Source organism: Ursus maritimus (genome assembly GCF_017311325.1).
Source record: "Ursus maritimus isolate PB19 chromosome X unlocalized genomic scaffold, ASM1731132v1 scaffold_X1, whole genome shotgun sequence".
Taxonomy (NCBI): domain Eukaryota; kingdom Metazoa; phylum Chordata; class Mammalia; order Carnivora; family Ursidae; genus Ursus; species Ursus maritimus.
Window position 1 is genome coordinate 89,130,802 of NW_024423319.1, and position 19,212 is coordinate 89,150,013.

Consider the following 19,212-nt stretch of genomic DNA (forward strand, 5'->3'; position numbering starts at 1 on the left):
GGGGGGGGGGTTGTGGGGTGTCAGCTTCTACTTTGTCCTCAGCTTGCCTTCTGTTCCCTCCTCACTAACCCCACGTCTGTGCAGAACACCGTTTGTAACCCAGACCCCCATCGTCACTTCTGGAGAAACACCATCCATTCCTCTGGGCCCTGATATCTTAGCTAGGAAATACTACACTCAGGTCATTTTGCTCACACGATGTGTTATCAGTGTTCCCGAATTTACCAATTTTTTTTCTTTTTCCTTAGAATTTTTAAAGATCCTCCTGGTCCTTCTCTGGAGAAGCACGACTTCGGTTCTCCCCGTGGGACTGCCAGCCTAGGGCTGCTGCGGCGTGCGGAGCTGGCCCTCCGGCGGCGGGCTGGGCTCCCTTACACACAGCGAACGGCCGCCCGGTGGCTTTGGAAGCAAGGTGAGAGAACGGGGCCGAGGACGGGGGACAGGGGACTTGGTTATCATACTTGATTTCTTTTGATGAAAATAACACTAACAATGCCGCAGACTCCTGGACGCACCGCGTCTATGCTCAGTCTCCGGGGTGGGACCTAGACATTTGTTTCTTAGATTTTTTTTTTTTTAATTTATTTGAGAGTGAGAGCAGAGCAAGAGAGAACACGAGTGGGGGGAGAGAGAAGGAGGCTCCCCGCCGAGCAGGGAGCCCGACTCGGGACTCGATCCCAGGACCCAGAGATCACTACCTAAGCTAAAGGCAGACGCTTAGCCGACTGAGCCACCCAGGCGCCCCCGGAAATTGGTTCTTAACCCTTATCTCTAGTTATAACAAATTGGAATATTCAGATGATTTTGACAGGTCTTCCTCTTTTGGAAACCAGGCATTCAGAGTATCCTAATGACTGAGAATGAGAGTGTCCAGAGGAGAAAAGAGGAAAGAAGAAAGCAGTACGCCCAAAACCATGTTAACTCACTTAAAAACCAAAAATCTAGCAGTGTATCTGTCCATGTGGGGATTCAACCCTTTCAGTCTAGCAGAAATCATTATAATAAGAAAGACAACAAAGGTCTTTTTTAAAGTCTTTATATGTAAAAAGTGGGTCAAAACTCATTTGACAACATACAGACTATGATCCTTGCGCAGTTGTAAAGCCAAAGTTTGAAACTTTCCTAGTTTAGGTCACTGCGCAAGCTGTGAATGGCATTTCAATATAAATCATTTCCTTCTCAGACAGTCTGGAGCTTTAATTCTGCCATCCCTGGGGCAATTCACCTTGACAATAGCCTCTTTTTCACAGGAGCACTGGATGTTAGAGGTCCTACACCAGATTTTCTTCTGACTGTCCTCATTTTAGCTTGAATTTTCTTCTCTCACGTGCACTCAGAGTGATCCTTTCTGTGTTTTGAGGGTGACGAGCTGAAGCCCCATGAGCCCTCACATGTGCATGCACACCAGTCACTCCTTGGGACTGCTGACCCAGTCTGCACACTTTGTCCCTTGCTTTGTTCTTCTTATTTAATATTATTGGGTTTTTTTTAAAGATATATTTATTTGAGAGAGAGAGAACGTGCGAGTGCACACGAGTGGGGGTGGGGTGGGGACAGAGGCAGAGGGAGAAGCAGGGTCCGCAATGAGCAGGGAGCCCGATGCGGGACTTGATCCCAGGACCCTGGATCATGACCCGAGCCAAAGGCAGACTCTTAACCCACTGAGCCACCCAGGTGCCCCTCCATTTTAATTCTAAGCGGAGAGATTTTATTAGTTGCCTTTCTTTAAACATGAAATTGCCACCGACTGTCACCAAAGCTGGCTTTTTTATAAGAAGAGAAAAAGCCCAGCAAGGACATGCCTGACACTAGCATTTCTCCGGACTGAATACAGATGACTTTACGCAAGATGAATGGCTGTGCGCTTGGCAACCAGAGTCCGAGCTTTCCAGAGGCCAGGCTGGGACCCAATGCCAATTCTCAAATCGAGAGCAAGCGGAACAGCAGTTTTAGGCATTATCAGAATGTGAGTTTGAGGGGTGCCTGGGTGGCTCTGTCAGCCTTCGGCTCAGGTCATGATCTCGGGGTCCTGGGATCGAGCCCCGCATCGGGCTCCCTGCTCAGTGGGAAGTGTGCTTCTCCCTCAGCCCCTCACCCCGCTTGTGCTCGCTCGCTCTCCCTCTCTCTCAAATAAATAAATAAAATCTTAAAAACAAAACAAAACAACACATGAGTGTGAGCGCGAAGTGCACTTCACACACGTGGAACTCGTGCTTGGTTCCGATGCCCGCCCTCCCGGCCTCACTTTAGGGTCACTTCTTCAGCACCTGTAACGTGTCTGCGGCATCAAGCGTTGTCTCGGAGTGATCGTTATGGCAAAAGTCACGTCTGCTGGAAACCCATCTTAGCAAAGAGCAGAGGGAAATGCCCAGAACAGCTCCTGCCCTGAGGCTAGCGGTGGGCAGTTTAAAGTCATGAGGAGGCGTGTCTTTCATCAGAATGACCGTGGTGGGCACGGGAACACCCGAGCTTTGTATTTTTTTAACGAGGGAGAGCCTTCCTAGTTGAGATCAAGGTTAAGAAGCATACACAAAGGAAGACTGTTGGCACCCTGTCTTCCAAGCACTGCAAGTGGCGCCTGCCAGAGACCCTCGTCTGAGCTGCGAGTGTGTAACCTGCCAGTGTACTTACTCTCAAATCGGAGCTAAGGAAAAGGAAAAGGCACGTTTCCATTTTCCACACCGGAACCCCGCATCCAATTCGTAACAAAAGCTGTTCCTCGGCGGGAGCGCCCACGAGACGCGGCCTGGACCCGCCGCGGCCGATGTCCGCATCGCTTCACATACGGGACGGTGCGGTGCTGGAGGCAGCTGTTTCCTCTTCTCACCTAGACGCAAAACTAGCTCTGCGTTTCAGATTTAATATATACGTTGGTGAACAGACTCAGAACACAAACCCAACCTTTTATTTTTTTTTCCTGACTCGCTAGTCAAATTTATTTATTTATTTTAAAAGATTTTATTTATTTATTTGACAGAAAGAGCAAGCACAAGCAGGGGGAGCAGCAGGCAGAGGGAGGGGCAGGGGTGGGGTGGGGACAGAGGGAGAGGGAGAAGCAGGGTCCGCACTGAGCAGGGAGCCCGATCTGGGGCTCGATCCCAGATGGGGACCTGAGCCGAAGGCAGATGCTTAACTGACCCAGGCGCCCTTCGTTAGTCAAATTTAGAAGGGCAAGTTTTAACAACTGCTTTTAAGCCAACCTAACACTAAACTTCAGCATTTAGCTGGAGATTCAGGTATGACATTATTTAGTTATGTCTTCCTTTGATCCTAGCCTTGTATTTTCAGTTCATTCTTGACTTAAAAAAAAAAACAGCATTTCAATATAAACATTCTAGAGTTAAACCAGCTTCCCTAGTATATAAATTACTACTCCTCAGCCTCAGATTGATTTTTATAATGATTATTGTCTATCATACTTCATAGCAGAACAGCAATTAAAAGCTTAAATGTAAATCGAATATTGATAAATTATTACTGCTCAAAAGCACTCAAAAATGTTACTCTTGGTTACTTGGCTCTACGCTTTTCTAGAGACAAAAACAATGAGTGGAGGGACATCTTGTAGCCATTTCTAGTTTATCACGGGTGGTAAGGTGTTTTCAACACTACATTCTTCTCCAGCCTGCACTCCTTCCAAAACAGTCTATTGGATTCTATTTCCTATTCAAACGGAGCATCTGCTAACCTCAGTGCAAGAAGCCTATTTCAAGTGTTTAATGCTGCGTCAGTACGTGCTAAACAGTAACTCAACATCCAGTGTATCTAACACTTGCCTTTCTAGCAACTGCGAAACCATGCTACATTAGACAGTAAGTCTGTTCATATTTTATTGCAAATCTGAATTTTTAGATTTTGCTTTTTAATTAAAAAGCCCAACCTTGGGACAAAAGAGAAGGCTAATTGCAACCTAAGAGCTTGGTATGTATGTATTTTTTTTTTCTTTTTAAAGATTTTATTTATTTATTCGACAGAGATAGAGACAGCCAGCGAGAGGGAACACAAGCAGGGGGAGCGGGAGAGGAAGAAGCAGGCTCATAGCGGAGGAGCCTGATGTGGGGCTCGATCCCATAACGCTGGGATCACGCCCTGAGCCGAAGGCAGACGCTTAACCGCTGTGCCACCCAGGTGCCCCTGTATGTATTTTTTCTTTAAGTCAAAGTCTGTCATGAGAGACAGTAAGAACTTATGCACCAAAATTTTGATAACTACTCTCTTCTAAAATGAACATTATCTAGCAAAACAGCAGATTTAACATTGTAAGAATTTGTAGCAGTTGGGAAAGCAACCGAATTAAAAACATGAGAGCAAATCACGCAAGGCGATCTTGTTGGTTGTTTTGATAGGACGTCTAAATGTATGGCTTTTTAAGCGAACAGTATTTTATCAAAATGTCAGAAAACTTCACTCATTTTTTTATTAATAATGATTTTTTATTATATTATGTTAGTCACCATACAGTACATCCCCGGTTTTCGATGTAAGGCTCGATGATTCATTAGTTGTGTATAACACCCAGTGCACCATGCAATACGTGCCCTCCTTACTACCCATCACCGGTCTATCCCATTCCCCCACCCCCCTCCCCTCTGTAGCCCTCTGACTTGGTAAGCTTTAGCTTGTAGACCTTCGGCACATTGTTAGTCTTTGGCTAAGTCAGACTTCCTAAGGAAGATGTGTTAGAATGGCCTTTTGGGAATCTGTGTAAGGCCTGTTCTACGGTGAACAAATTGACACTAAATGCTTCAGACACTCTGAAAGTAGATGGCTGAAAGAACTGATCAGTAGTCCCGAGGAGTATTTTCAATCAGGGACGGTAGTCACCAAATGTGAGCAGTCACCACCTAGATTCGATTCTCACACACAGCTTGAAAAAGCTCTTCGCCTATTCACCCAACAGAACACACTCATTTACGTCAAGAACTGGGTCAGGGACACATCCCGAACATCTAGAGACCTTAGGAAAATGTTTCCAAGGGCTTTTCCTCCACACACACTGAGCCCCGAGCGCCGACCTGCTTCCCGGGCGCCCCGCACGCCCGTGCCCCCCGGCCGACAGCCACGCCGCGAGCTGCTCGGGCCGAAGGCAAGGGGGTTCAGAACCTTCGTGGTGCCATGCGGCCTTTGCTCTAAGACACCGATTTCAGACCCCCAAGTCATCCAGACTTCTGAATTCCAAAGGCGCACCCCGTGTTTTAATGGGTGCGGAACGACATGAGAACGTGACAGAATGGCCGGTGACATACAGCCACACTCCTAAGAATCCATTTTCAAATCCTCGCGCAAGGGAATCCCCCCGAAGGACTCCTGGAGGCTCTTCCGGCACCCAAAGCATCCATTGTGAATATTTTAACATCTACACAGTTGAAAATAGAAAATGAATTCGATTCTTGCTATCTTGCAGGTGACCCCCACCAAGCCACCTTTGGGAAGGAACAGGGAGAAGGGGAAGGAAAGCAATTGTTAGGCTTGTTCCCACACAGGGAGTGCTTGCTCGGACCCACAAGCAGGCCGGGGCGGCTGGGGGTACTGGTGGAGCGCCGTCACTAGTGTGCGGGGAAGAAAACTGACGCCAGCACACACAGCTCTCTCAAGACAACCGCTCAGACACGGCACTCCGGGAGCAGTCCGAGGACTCCTCGAAGGTGCACTTGCATCAGACTTTCTTCATAAACTTGTCAACTGGCCAGCTTTATTACTAATTACACGTAGAACAGGGTCTCTCTATTCTGCTAGGTTAATGGAAAAATTAGCCACATGAGAAAAGGCCAACACACTTTCCAGGTATTAAAAAAAGAAGGTATTTGCCATGGATTACTACGAAATGGGATTCCCCATTTTGCTATCTCCAAAATCTTGAGTCCGTGAATTTTGCTTACTGGGGCACCTTTGGATGAAATACGGTATATTCTCTTTAATGTTGTTGGAGCACAAGAAGAGGACCTCTCATTTTCAGAGGACAGTCAAAAGCATTCCCACTATATTCCGGAGTCTTACATATTTAAATGGAATTGCCTTTCAAATAATCAAGTGATTTTTATATGTGTCTGAAATTTGTTTTATGGACCAAAGTTTCAGGTGTGGTTGAAGAAATTTCCCTTGAGACTTTGTATCCCTAAAGAAAATGAGTTACGAAAACCTTTTATGTAACCCCCAACTTGAAACTTAGGTGTATACAGTAAAAATTTAACTGTTAATTTACCGACCCATACAACGAACAGTTCAAAAAATTGGTGACTATGTACATTTTCATTCAATTAGGTGTACTCACGAAGCTAAGAATACTGCAAGTTCAAGCGGTTTAATCCCAGTACAGTTTCCAAAATGCAGAGCAACAGTGGTTTGCTAGGAGTCTTCTACTTTTTAGAAGTGTAGAAAATCCGGGCTGGGTCTCTCACAGTACCCCCACTTAAAGGACACACCAAGAGGCCACTACGGACGTCCTAGTTCTTTGGAACACTGCAACAAAGAATTGCTTTTCAGATACTAAAAAGCAGAGATGAAATCTGCTGGAGAATTAACTGAATTTTCACTTTTAACTCCCCTCAAAACATGTGACCTGCTGCCTGATATTTAAATGAACTCTGAAACACCAGAGTGTTTGCCAAATCTCGTTTAGAGTGAACAGTTAAGTAAGTCAGCAATTAGATCACAACTCAATTTGTGAACTGCTTAGATGTGAATATACTTTGAAGATAGAAAAGGAGGGCCACATTCCTCTACTGGTCAACACTTCCCTTAAGTTCCCGCTAAATCTGTTACACCTCTAATTTACCTCCGTTTAGATATCATCTTAATAAATAAAAGGGAAAGCCGAAATTTAATTTATAAAGTTTTATTTTTGTATATGTGCTAAATTTTAGGAACTGTGGACAATCTTCAGTCTGTTGGCTTGTAAAAGGCTGATAAGTGTGTGATCTGGGCGGTGAATTTCCTTTGGGGAATCTGGATTTCAAAAAAAAAAATCACTCATTTGCAAGTTTAAAACATGGTGCACCTTTCCCCCTTTTCTCTTACACCTACGAATTTGGAGGAAAAGCGCTACATTTCTGCAAATGTAAAGTAATTGTTATAAATACAGTCGGCAGCAAGTTCTTAATACATATAGCACTTTTTGTAGTGATGTATCACACCCAAAACCTTCCTTTCCAACACTAAACACGCATGTAGGTGCAGGACAACTCTGGTTGAGCACGTGGTACTATAAAACCAGTACTGCATGGTTGGTTTGTTTTCCCCTAACACAGAAAGGGGGTAGAGTGGAGCGGGGCGGGAAGGAGGTTGTTTTCCTCTCCCTGCAGTATGTAGTTACCTTCCAGCTAGAGACCAAAGTTGGGCACTTCTTATAAGGAAAAGGCAATTTTCTTATCCCGTTAGAATTCTAAATAAGGCAGGATATATCCACCAAATTAACCACAAAATTCAGCAAAAGAGTTTATGGGAGAAAAGAAGCTGGGAAAATACCAAGAAAAAAAGTGAAAGGAACCATTTTGTTGGAGTAGTCATCTGAAAATTCACAGACTGTTGCTTTCATTTACAAACGTAATTTCAATAAAAAAAGGCTCCTCATCTTTTTAACTACTACTTAAATACTTATCATTCACTAATAAAAGTTAATCATGAAAAAAATATAAAACATTTTAATAATTCTAAATTTGTATATATAACAGCTACAAGACACAAGGTTGGGAAATTATCAGAAAAATCAAGGAAAGACAAAAAAAACCCCCAAGTATGATTTATGTTATTTCTGCCTCTACAAGGCTGAGCATGAAAATTTGGAGGGCTTAGAACAGCAGCAATATGGTTTTTACCAAGTTGTGCAAGGAAATACTTAGATCCAACTGGGCAAAGCCCTTGTTCACAGATTAACAATGAAAATAGCTTTAGTCTTTATGTTAACAGATTCCATGGTCTTCTTTGAAGTAATCATGCCATTTAGAATCCTGGGGGTACTTCTCTAAAAGGAAGACTAGTGATTCTGAAACATTTAAAGTAGGAATTATATATATATGGCTCCAGAAATCAGTTGAGGGAGAATTAAATTATCTTTAGGCACTTTGAAGACTTGAGTTTAAAATGTGCCATTGATGTTCAGAAAAAGACCTCGCCACCACGTTGCTCTTACAATAACATGCGCCTTAAAATTTCTGCTTATATGTTAATGCTTAAGAAGTTAGAGAAAATAATTCGCACAAACAAAAATCAATCTCCCTTTTCACTTTCCCTCGATCCTGGGCACAACACAGACGGACTCACAAGCCCTCACCTGGCACAAGGGGACTGTCAATTCAAAGCAACCAAGATGGGATCTTCCTCCAAGGAGACAAATTCACAGCCTTTTCAGATGTCAAGTTTTTCATGTCTACAAGTCATTTAAGTTTTTAAATTAAGTACATCATATACTTTGTTAAGAAGTGGGGAAATACAAAAACCACCTCATCTGGTGAGAAGGTGTATTCAAGGATAGCAAATTGTCCAAATAAAGTTAACCTATCTTGCTCATTGCTAAGGAGGCCTGGAATTGAGAAACTTTTAAATTAAAACTACCAAACAGTGTGTAGGACTTTTGCTCAAACTTAAACTCAGATGTAATTACTTAAGGTAAAAACAGGATCTGTCTGGTGTCAAAATTTCCTAATATTACAGAAAACCTAGAAGCACAGATGGACTATAGAGTACTGCAAATAAGATACCCAAAGCTTTATCTTAAATACCTGCCCCTTTTAATCACAAAATAAAGCAATTCTCAATGTTGTTTCTGCTTTGTTCAGTTCCAACTATAGCCTTTTTGACAAAACATTTTCCTATTAACTAAATTGTAAAAAATACAACCAAGCTTGTGCTCATTAAATATACATGTATATAAAAAACATACAAAAAGTACAAGATTGATTATGTTAGGAAACTTTTACAGTGTCAACATCCTGTTTTCTCTAAATCTTTAGTCAAGGGCCAAAGGTCAAATCTTTCTGTGCACAAAAACTCTACGTGACTGAACTCCTGAATTCAGTGTCATGCCTAAGCATGCTATGCACAGAATTAATTTTATTATGCAGTCCTTCAAAAAAAAAATAAAAGGGACCAAAAAAAGTAACAAACAAACAAACAAAACAAAAAAGAAAAAAACCAAAAAACCAACCCAAAAACAAAAACACACCACAGGACAAAAAGTTCTTCGTAAATCAAATTCTATTTGTGAATTCAGCAAAATAATTTCTATAAAATAAAACAGCAAAATATTTAAATAGAATAGGGTGGACTGTATCTGTTTGCAGGGGTATTTGGTTTTTAGACAGGTTCCAAAAATTACACACATTCAAGTTACCAATTCTCTTTTAAATACAGTATTAACTGATGAGTTCCTTATCTTTAATTAAATGTTTATGCTGAAATTATACCTCAATTAGATTAACTAACCAGTAGTTTCCTTTTTAATCAAGACCCTGCTTCGAACATTCAAAGTTTTGGAATAATGGAAAAGGAGCTAGGACAATTCTTGCTTTCAAGTAAAACTGTGCCTGAGCAGAAACTCAGCTAGACATCTTGGTGCAGTGGCACTCCAAGTACTGTGGGGTTCTGGTGACTTCCACTTCACTGGGGTCCAGCAGAAGGAAGTTTTAGAAGATTCACCTAATAAGCTCTACCAAAGAAACAAAACAAGCACACCAAATACAGTCTTCTATTATGCTCCAAGCATCCTGGCATAGCAAATTTTTGCATATTTGTTTTTAAAAATTCCCATTACTGATACTTAAATTTCTTTATCCACCCAGAGATCGAACTGTCAAACATTAAACATAAGCAACATATGTGTAACTGAAAACCGCCTGTTTATCACGTCTCCCCTTGTTTTATATTTATATTCTAGGTGTAAGAAGGAAAAGCTCTGAGCAATACAGCTGTCACACTGGGACAACTGCTGTCATTATGGTACTTTTTTCCTCATTGGCTACACTAACCTGGTGTGAAGCCATGCTAAATGTTACAGCATAACTATAGCTTCAAAGTGATTAACCTAATATCAGAATTAAAAAGGCAATGAAAAAGATCTAGAAACAATGTTACATCACCAATTTTCCACATCAACCAAATAATTTAAAGGTTACCAGCCTTACATCATTGCTCATAGTAAAACTGACTCCAGTGGCAAAGAATTAACATGAAACTATTGGTGTGGTTGACATGGATGGGCTCTGTTTTGTTGCTGTTGGTTTATTTTTTTGTTTTGTAAAGGAGTAGATCCAACTGCCATGAGGCAGGCAGCACTGGTTGCAGAGTGCGGTGGGTAGAACAAGAAAATGAACTTCTGTAGTTTTTGTAGATCTGTGAGTCTCCTCAAGAAAAGTTTCTTGCTTAAGAATTAACAGTCAAACATTAATATACTATATACACCTTTGCCATTTACACATTAGCATCAGGCCATTTATTACAAAACACTATACACTTTCCACTGCAGGCGGGTTATATATTGACAGCAAATTTCTGCAGATAAGACAGTGAATAAACTCTCCACTCCATGTTGATTAGGAATAGTTTTTCTAGTTTTAAATTAGCCAGACACAGAAAAAGGTTGGACTGTAAGGCCTGGGTGCACAGTCTTGATGGAACCAGTAATTATGTGCATTTCACTGATCCTTCGTCTGAGGTGGGGATACTTCTTCACTGCCTTCATAATTTTCTTGTGCTCGTTGGCCAGTTCTCTGAGGGTTGTTCATGTGATGTGCTGCTGGGCCTGTATATGGCTGTCCATGCACATGGTTATTCTGGGAGGGGAGAAGAGAGCGATGTTGAAACATTTCACACAGTAAACTTTTTAAAATCACAGGCTGAAATTTTTGGACACGTGAACATTTCTTTTATTCCCAGGACTTATAAAGAGGAAATATCCTTGGGCTAATGGTAAGAAAGAAAAAAAATTCATTTCAAAAATTCATTTCAAGTGAAAAGCTAGGGACGCCTGGGTGGCTCAGTCGGTGAAGCATCTGCCTATAGCTCAGGTCATGATCTAAGGGTCCTGGGATCGAGCCCCATGTCGGGCTCCCTGCTCAGTGGGGAGCCTGTTTCTCCCTTTCCCTCTACTGCTGCCCCGGCTTGTGCTCTAGCTCTCTAATAAAATCTTAGAGAGAAAAGCTAGCCTAAATGCAAACCCCCAAACCCCAAACAAAAGCAATGTAGATCTGTATAAATCTTCAGCCAAAGTGATTTTTAGTGCCCCAAATTATTTAGACCTAAGTCCAACAAATAAGGGATTATAGCCTGTTACTGTTTATTGTCAAAATTTTGTGAGCTAGAACACATCTATTCGGACTCTTCCAAGAACCTTGAAGCTTTGTTTGATAATGACAAATCTGACTGGTCATATGAGCTCTGCATTAGCAACAACCTTGAACAGAGAATGGTGTTAATGAAAACAACACAATGTTAGAGAAACATGGATGAGCCAGGCATGATTAATACACGAGCTTTCTCAGGGCTGCGGAAAGTAACTTTCTTCCTTGAGAATTTGATTTCTTAACCTTTTAAACCTGTGAGCCTTCCTTTTCTGTACATTCCCACCAGTCAAGAAGATTTTAGGCCTTTCTATAATTTGCATTATGAAAATAAATATGTTGAATATGCATTTTTAAATTATTGAGTATGCTTCTATTTCTATCCCCCCCTTTTTAAGTAGGCTCCACGCCCAACCTGGAGCCCAACGTGGGGATTGAACTCACAACTCTGAGATCAAGACCTGAGCTGAGATCAAGAGTTGGACCCTTAACCAACTGAGCCACCCAGGCACCCCCTCCATCCTGAAATGTAAGAAAGAATGCCTTAAATAATGGTTCTGAAGGTATGGCTTCCAGACTACCAGCAGCATCAATTGCCTGGGAACATGTTGGAAATGTAGATTTTCTGGTTCTACCCCAGAGCTAAATGAATCAGAAACTTAGGATGGGGCCCAGCAATCTGTGTTGGAACAAGCTCACCAAGGAAATAAATTTTTTTTAAGATTTTAAATCTCTATACCCCATGTGGGCCTCGAATGCACAACCCTGAGCTCAAGAGTCGCATGCTCTACTGACTGAACCAGCCATGAGCCCCAACCAGGGGATTCTGATGCTTGTTCAAGTTTGAGCACCACTGCCTCAAAAGATCTGAATTAGTCATCTCTGGGTTTTAGAAAGAAAAGTTATTTAGAAAGTTTCTGTATCTAAAAAAATTTTTTACTGATCTTACAGGAAATTCTACAGAACTCTATCAATCCTTGATGCTTTTCAACAATCCTGAGTGTCACTGAAGTCTTGGTTAGCCTATGTAACCAAGAACAATTTCCTTCATTGCCACATCTTAAGTGTCTCTGGAATCCATTTGCAGACTCAGCCTAACAGGAAGTGTACTAATCCGTTGTACTAAATATTACCACTTTATGTTGACATCAATTGCCACACAGTCTTAACTGAGTACAAAGAAAGGCACCTATCTGACCTGGAAAACACCACACGGCGAAGTTCAAACACATCGCATCGTGACCCTGCCCCAGCTATTTCTCTTTTGTTCATGCTCTAAAGGTAATCTAGCTAATCCCTTTATTACTTTGCAGTCACAACAAAAAATTCAGCCATCCCTTAAATAAAGCATAAAAATTGGTTCTAGGGGATAAAAACGCAAACCAACCCCCATTTACCTGTTGATACTGAGATCCAGGTGAATGGGGGTACAACGGGGCATCTTCAGGTGGAGGTGACTCATGCTCATCTGGGGCATCTTGGTCATCCGGCTCCTAATTTTCAATATTTGAAGATGAAGAATTATGTAGGCAAATTCATGTTTAAGTTTTTTGTATTTGAAATAAAATTTTAAAAACTACAAAACTGACTCACAAGTTTCCTTTTACTGAAAACAAATTGAAACATGAAAAAACCTGACTTCGGTTCTCTCCAGAAAGACTACATTTCAGGCAATTTCAGAAATTCCTCTAAAAGAAGGCTCCCTCATTAACCTAAGATTACATATAGTAAACACTAAAGCAAATAAAACCTCAACAACATTTCTTTGGCACTATCATTAATACATAAACACTGGCCTATAAAATAACAAATTGCTTTGCTTTCTTTCATTTTTCTTTTCTTTTTTTTTTTTACCTCCTCTGGACAGAGTTCACAAGCTTTTGCAAGTGTCATCCTAGCACTATGTGATCTCTCCAAGAAATAACCATTTGATGTTTCATTGCTCTGCACTGGAGGAGACCAGTTGTTGTAAGTGTACTGAGGGTTGCCAGTATATGGTCGTCTTTCAAGTTCATCTCCAAGCCATTCCACTGCCCAGGTCCACTTTCTTTTAAGATCTCCATTGCCCTTCAAAAGAAAATAAAACCATGTGTAGAAAAGGTTTTGGAATACTTCTTAAAGTTAACTTAAAATAATAACTCCAAATTCTCACTATTCTTTTCTTTAAAATGGAATCCCTAATTCTGATTCAGATTTCTACAAAATTGTTAAGAAAAAAACCCTCACCTGCAGAATCTGATAAGCAACAGGACAGTTGCTAAAAAGAGCTACCATACATTTTATACACTGGTATGCTCTTTTTTGATAGTGATTCTTAGAGCGCTGGATTGTGTCAAACAGCCCGTCTCGGTCATCTGGGATTCCTTTAAGTGCATTATGAATTCTGAAAAAGAACCAAATATAAAATAAAAACTTGTAAAATCAAACAGCCAACATTTACTGAGTGTCTACTATGTGCCACTCAATAAAGACTCAGTCATGTCATCTAATGCTGGACAGCAGGTACTGTTATCGAGCCTCTAAACAGATGAGAAGAGGGCTACAGACAGGTTAAACAGCTTGCCCAAGGTCATACAGCTGCCTAGCAGTCTGTGCTCTGACCAACTTGTTACCAATCCAAAATGATTTTGCTAAGTATGTAATTCAAAGACATTACCAGAAGTGATTTTAGGACACCAAGAGCAATACAGACTTAAAGATAACTAAGTTTATGACTGCTGTACCTAAGAGTTTGCCTCAAGTCAGTTCCTTTTATAAAACTGCACTTCTGAAAGTAAGTAATCAGTGACTATGAAACAGTGATGGAAGTACAAAACGAACCTGAATTCTAAGAATGAGCTATACGGCAAAGCAATTTTCACCATTACTACAATTTAGCTGATTTGCCGATGACAGATGATTTCTTGCCAAGCCTAACAGAATACTATACAGTCAATGATTTCTTGTTCTCCCCAATAAGCAATTCATAAAAGGACTACAGAGGCAAATTTGCCTGTTTCCTTCGTGTTAAAAGCATCACCTGTCAGTAAACAAAATGTGGTATATACACACAGTGGAGTATTATTCAGCCTTACAAAGGAATGAAATTGAGACACATGCTACAACATGTATGAGCCCCCCCCCCTTTTAAGATTTATTCTTTTAGAGAGACAGAGACCAGGGGGAAGAACACAGGGAAAGGGAGAGAATCTCCAGCAGACTCCTGCGGAGCGTGGAGCCCAACATGGGGCTGATCTCATGACCCTGAGATCATGACCTAAGCAGAAATCAAGAATTGGACGCTTAGCCAACTGAGCCACGCAGGTGCCTCTACAACACGTATGAGTCTTAGAAGGCGTTAACTAAAGCCAGATAAGAGAGGACAAATACTGTATGATTCTACTTACATGAGGTACTTAGAATAGGCAAAAGCAAAGAAAAAATAATAATTACCAGGAGCTGGGGGGGGAGGGGGAATCAGGAGTTACGGTTATGGGTACAGAGTTTCAGTTTGGGATAATGAAAAAGTTCTGGAAATGGATGGTGATGACAGTAACAGAGTACTATGAATATACTTAATGCCACTGAACTGTACACTTAAAATTGCTGAAATGGTAAATTATGAATATTTTACAATTTGACTACAAAAAATAAAAATTTACCTGCCTGCAATTCTGAGGTATATCCAAGAGAATTGAAAACAGATGTTTAAAAACAAAAGACATGTACATGAATGTTCACAGCAGCATTATTCACAATAGCCAAAAGGTAGAAACAACCCAAAATGTCTAACACAAAAGGACATTTTGTATGACTCCATGTATCTGAAGTGCCCAGGCAAATCCTGGACATTTTGCCTATGGTCAGGCAAATCCAGAGAGACAGATGCAGATTAGTGGCTGCTGGGGGATGGGAGGTAATAAGGAGTGACTGCTTAATTGGGTCTGGAGTTTCCTTTTGGAGTGATGAAAATGTTCTGGAATTAGGTAGTGGTAATGGTTATACATTGTGAATGTACTAAAGGCACTGAACTGTATACTTTGAAGAGATAAAATGGTGAATTTTATAAGTGAGTTTTATCTCCACAAAGAAACATTACCTGTGTAGTCTATAATTTAAAAAAACCCCAATAAACCTTATATACCATAAATTTTACTTAATAGAATCTTCTAAATCAAAACGCAAGTTTTTTTTTTTTTTTTTTGCATTACATGCATTTATAAAATCTTTTGTTTGGAAATCACGACTCAAGCAATTTTGCAAGGTTTACTAATTTCAGACCAATCAATCATACAGGCTTCTTGCTGTTTAATCGGAAACACTTCAGTGTATATTGTTTTTGCCTTCAGTTTTGTCAAGTGATAATGAAGTGTTAAGCCATTCTTTCTGCCACATCGCATTTGCTTCCCATTAGTTTTAACTGCTTTCAAATACCATTTTTATCAATATTATCTTTGCCTGCCTTGTTCCCCAATGCCTGGTAGTGCCAGGCACATGGTAGATACTCCATAAATATTCAAACACTGCTTACCGAATGACAAAGCTCACTATGAGAAAGTTATTTTCAAGCTTGGGCCAGTGGTTCATAGTAACAATACCTTACTAATCTCATTACACAAAAGTCAATTGTTCATATTTAATCCAGCACATGTGCCTTTACCATTACTGCTTGTTATAATGGAGCAAGAGAGCTACGATGTAACCAACTGGTTTAATGCTGCAAGTGCTTACCATATTTTTTAAATGAAAAGAGTAAAAGTTAGACTCCATTAAAAACAACTTTTCTTTTTTAGGGGGAGGGAAGGGTTGAGGGAGAGAGAGAGAGAGACTCTTAACCCGGCTCCATGCCCAGCACAGACCCTGATGCAGGGCTCAATCTCACGACCCTGAGACCATGACCTGAACCAAAATCAAGAGTCAGACGTTTAACCAACTGAGCCACCCAGGCGCCCCTAAAAACAACTCTTAAGAATTAAGTTTCAAATCCTATAATCATATTGAGAAGGATACTGGATACTGCTCGAAATATATGCTTGTAAGTTTTGAAACTACTAAATTTTTTGTCTCATGAAAATTCATTTTTTGGTTTGATGCTATTTAAATCTATGATGGTAATTTTGGAGATAATTTGGAAATACTAATTCTTGAATTAAGACCCAAATTGTAAGTTTTAAGCATTTTGCCATTAAAGAACTTGTTTTCAAGTTGCTGTTTTAATTATACTGACAGACGTAACATGTATATGTGTGTGTGTATACACACACACACACAGATTTTGAACTGTTTCTGAAAATCAGGTATTATACTACCATCCATGTGGAGAGGGAAGTTATAAAATCTGGCAGAGTTGTCAACTAATTCCATACTTCACCATCATCTAGAATTCCTGGGATCGAAGATATCAAACTTTATGGCAAAAAAGGAGATGGAGGAATTCTGGAGGAAGCCTGAGGTACAGCTATGCTGGATAACCTCAGTTTAAAAAAAAAATTGCACTCAAATTCTCATACTGAAGAACTAAAGTTGATGTTCATTATTCAGATTCTGTATTTGTGATTCTGCCTACTTGCTAAACTTTACTTGTGATGACAGAAAAACAGCATGGTGCTTTTGCTTTTGTGGTCATGTGCCGAGTGGGAAAAAAATTTGGACCAAACATGTATGTTCCCACGTGGAGGAGAACAAAGCTACACTGCCTTGTTTCAGCTCGTATTGTAAAAGAGTATCCTGCTGTTCACTATTTAGTGAAACCCTTCCCACACATTTGTGCTTTTTGTTGATTTCATGATTTACAATGGCCCCGAAATGTGAAGTGCTACCTAGTATTCCTAAGCCCCAAAAGGCTTTGCAGAGAAAATACTGCATTAAATAAGCTTTATTCAGACACAAGTTATTGTGTTCACTGTTGAAGAGTCAGCAATGTACGTTAAATAAGGTGTCTTAAAAAAAAAAAAACAAAAAAACCCCGCACATTAGAAAAAAGATTATGTACAGATTGGTTGACAAAAATATAACCAGAGGCTTGCAGGAACTTAACCCTGTATTTCCCCCAGAAGCAACGGCTTCACATTCCCTCATTCAGTGTTCGCAGCGACTTTAGAGTATATAGCTACCATGAATAATGGGAACTGACTGTACTTACTTACCTAAGCACTATTTTTAGATAACCAAATGTGACCTCATATGACTCATTCTAAAACGAATGTACTCTAATCCTAAAATAACCCTAGCACATCATTAATGAAATTAAGATATTTACCAAAAGCCTATGCTAGTTTCCCTTAATTAAAAAAAAAAAAGAAAGCTATAAGTATGCAACATGGGCAATGAAAGAATAAAAGTGAAATCAAGTGAGGGAAAGGGGCACTTTTTATTAATTTTTTAAGATTTTATTTATTTATTTGACAGAGAGAGAGACAGCCAGCAAGAGAGGGAACACAAGCAGGGGGAGTGGGAGAGGAAGAAGCAGGCTCACAGCAGAGGAGCCTGATGTGGGGCTCGATCCCATAACGCCGGGATCACGCCCTGAGCCGAAGGCAGACGCTTAACGACTGCGCTACCCAGGCGCCCCACTTTTTATTAATTCTTAAGCTTTTAAGGTAAAACCTTTATGAGATCTCCAAGAGGTAAAAAGAAAAAACAAAAAGAGAGAGAGAAAAAAAAAAGGCACCGACTGGCAATTTCAGTTGGAAAGTTGAGCAAGTAAAGAAGAGGATCTACCTGTGAGTCTGCCAGGAGTCCTCAATCAGTAAGATTTGCAAAAGCAGATCCAAATAGGGCCGGAGTTCGTAAGTGTAGGAATATGCAACCTAAAAACAGGAAAAGACACAGTGAATAACTTATTCGAAGGAGTAATAAATCAAATTAGGGAGACATATGAATGTTTATAGTCCTTTAACCTGCCAGAGAAGTTCACTGAGGACAGTAGATGAGAACTGAGGATTCTCCCAGCAGCAAAAACGAAGCAATTTGACAGTTTCCTCTGAGTTACTGCAGTCCTCAATGATTTTCTTCACGTAACTTGTTCTCACAAATAAAATGTCTGCCACATTCTGCTGAATTGGCATTATAGGCTGTGATAAATTAGGATCACCAAAAGGATTGGGAAGAGGAGGATTACCTAGAATACAGATTTGTCATCAATGAAAAACAACTGGCTTCTCCACAGTAAAATAATATAGCTTTCACCATAGAAAACAGCTTATGAATTTTATATTTTAGAAAAATATTTTAAATCAATATTCCTAAGCACTATGAAGAAAGTAATATCGGGCATTACAATGATCAGACAGACCAAGATGATAAAATGCCAACCAACTTTAAATGCCAACACTGGCATCTACCTATATAAAAAGTTAATTCTTAAACTACCTCATAATAAATAAAGTATCAACCTCAGGAGCAAGTAAACAGAAAAAGATCTCCTTCAAACATGTGAAAAAGATGTAGAACCCAAAATATTATAGACTGTCAGACTCTTGGTTTTATATCTAAACATCTTCAGAATTACTTTTAACCGGATACTACGTATGGCCAGCAGTATTTTAAAACCAATGTAAAGGATGGAGTATTCGACTTTACCATTGATTGAAGACTGCATTCTTGAAGACACATTGCAACAGCGGATTAGCTGTGACACAACTGAGTACAATTTGCCTAATTCAGCATACTGGTATTTGATTGGAGGACCTGGGCCTTCATCTAAAGACACAAGCATAAAGGTAGCAGGTACATTCAATTTCAAAAGTTGTGTCTTCTCCGCCACACCTACAGAGGAGGAGGAAGAAGCAGGAAGAGGGGGAGAAGAATTACACAAGAGAAAAGAATTAGGATGGTAAGGGCTTCATAATAAAAGTTATCTAAAATATTTTTCTGTAATTTTTATGATCAGAAGACCACTCTTACTTAGCATTCAGAGAACGATGTAACCAGAACAGGAAATCTCCATGGTATAACTGGA

General features: G+C 40.3%; 1 protein-coding gene and 1 long non-coding RNA gene across 4 annotated transcripts in view; one reads left to right on the plus strand and one right to left on the minus strand.

The window, feature by feature from the left end:
- Positions 1–12,205, plus strand: part of LOC121103324 — a 24,200-nt gene extending 11,995 nt beyond the window's left edge. The window contains exons 2-3 of the long non-coding RNA XR_005835480.1: positions 249–412; positions 11,675–12,205. This is a non-coding gene — a long non-coding RNA (uncharacterized LOC121103324). The remainder of the gene's footprint in view (positions 1–248; positions 413–11,674) is intronic.
- The window catches only part of USP9X (ubiquitin specific peptidase 9 X-linked), a 165,401-nt gene continuing 155,363 nt past the window's right edge, over positions 9,175–19,212 (minus strand). For all 3 annotated transcript variants that reach the window (XM_040632858.1, XM_040632862.1, XM_040632856.1), the window contains exons 39-45: positions 18,834–19,019; positions 18,152–18,372; positions 17,973–18,061; positions 13,500–13,656; positions 13,128–13,340; positions 12,671–12,766; positions 9,175–10,766 (exon numbers count right to left, since the gene is read on the minus strand). In XM_040632858.1, coding sequence (XP_040488792.1) covers positions 10,629–10,766; positions 12,671–12,766; positions 13,128–13,340; positions 13,500–13,656; positions 17,973–18,061; positions 18,152–18,372; positions 18,834–19,019 — 1,100 coding nt within the window. In that variant the 3' untranslated portion in view covers positions 9,175–10,628. The remainder of the gene's footprint in view (positions 10,767–12,670; positions 12,767–13,127; positions 13,341–13,499; positions 13,657–17,972; positions 18,062–18,151; positions 18,373–18,833; positions 19,020–19,212) is intronic.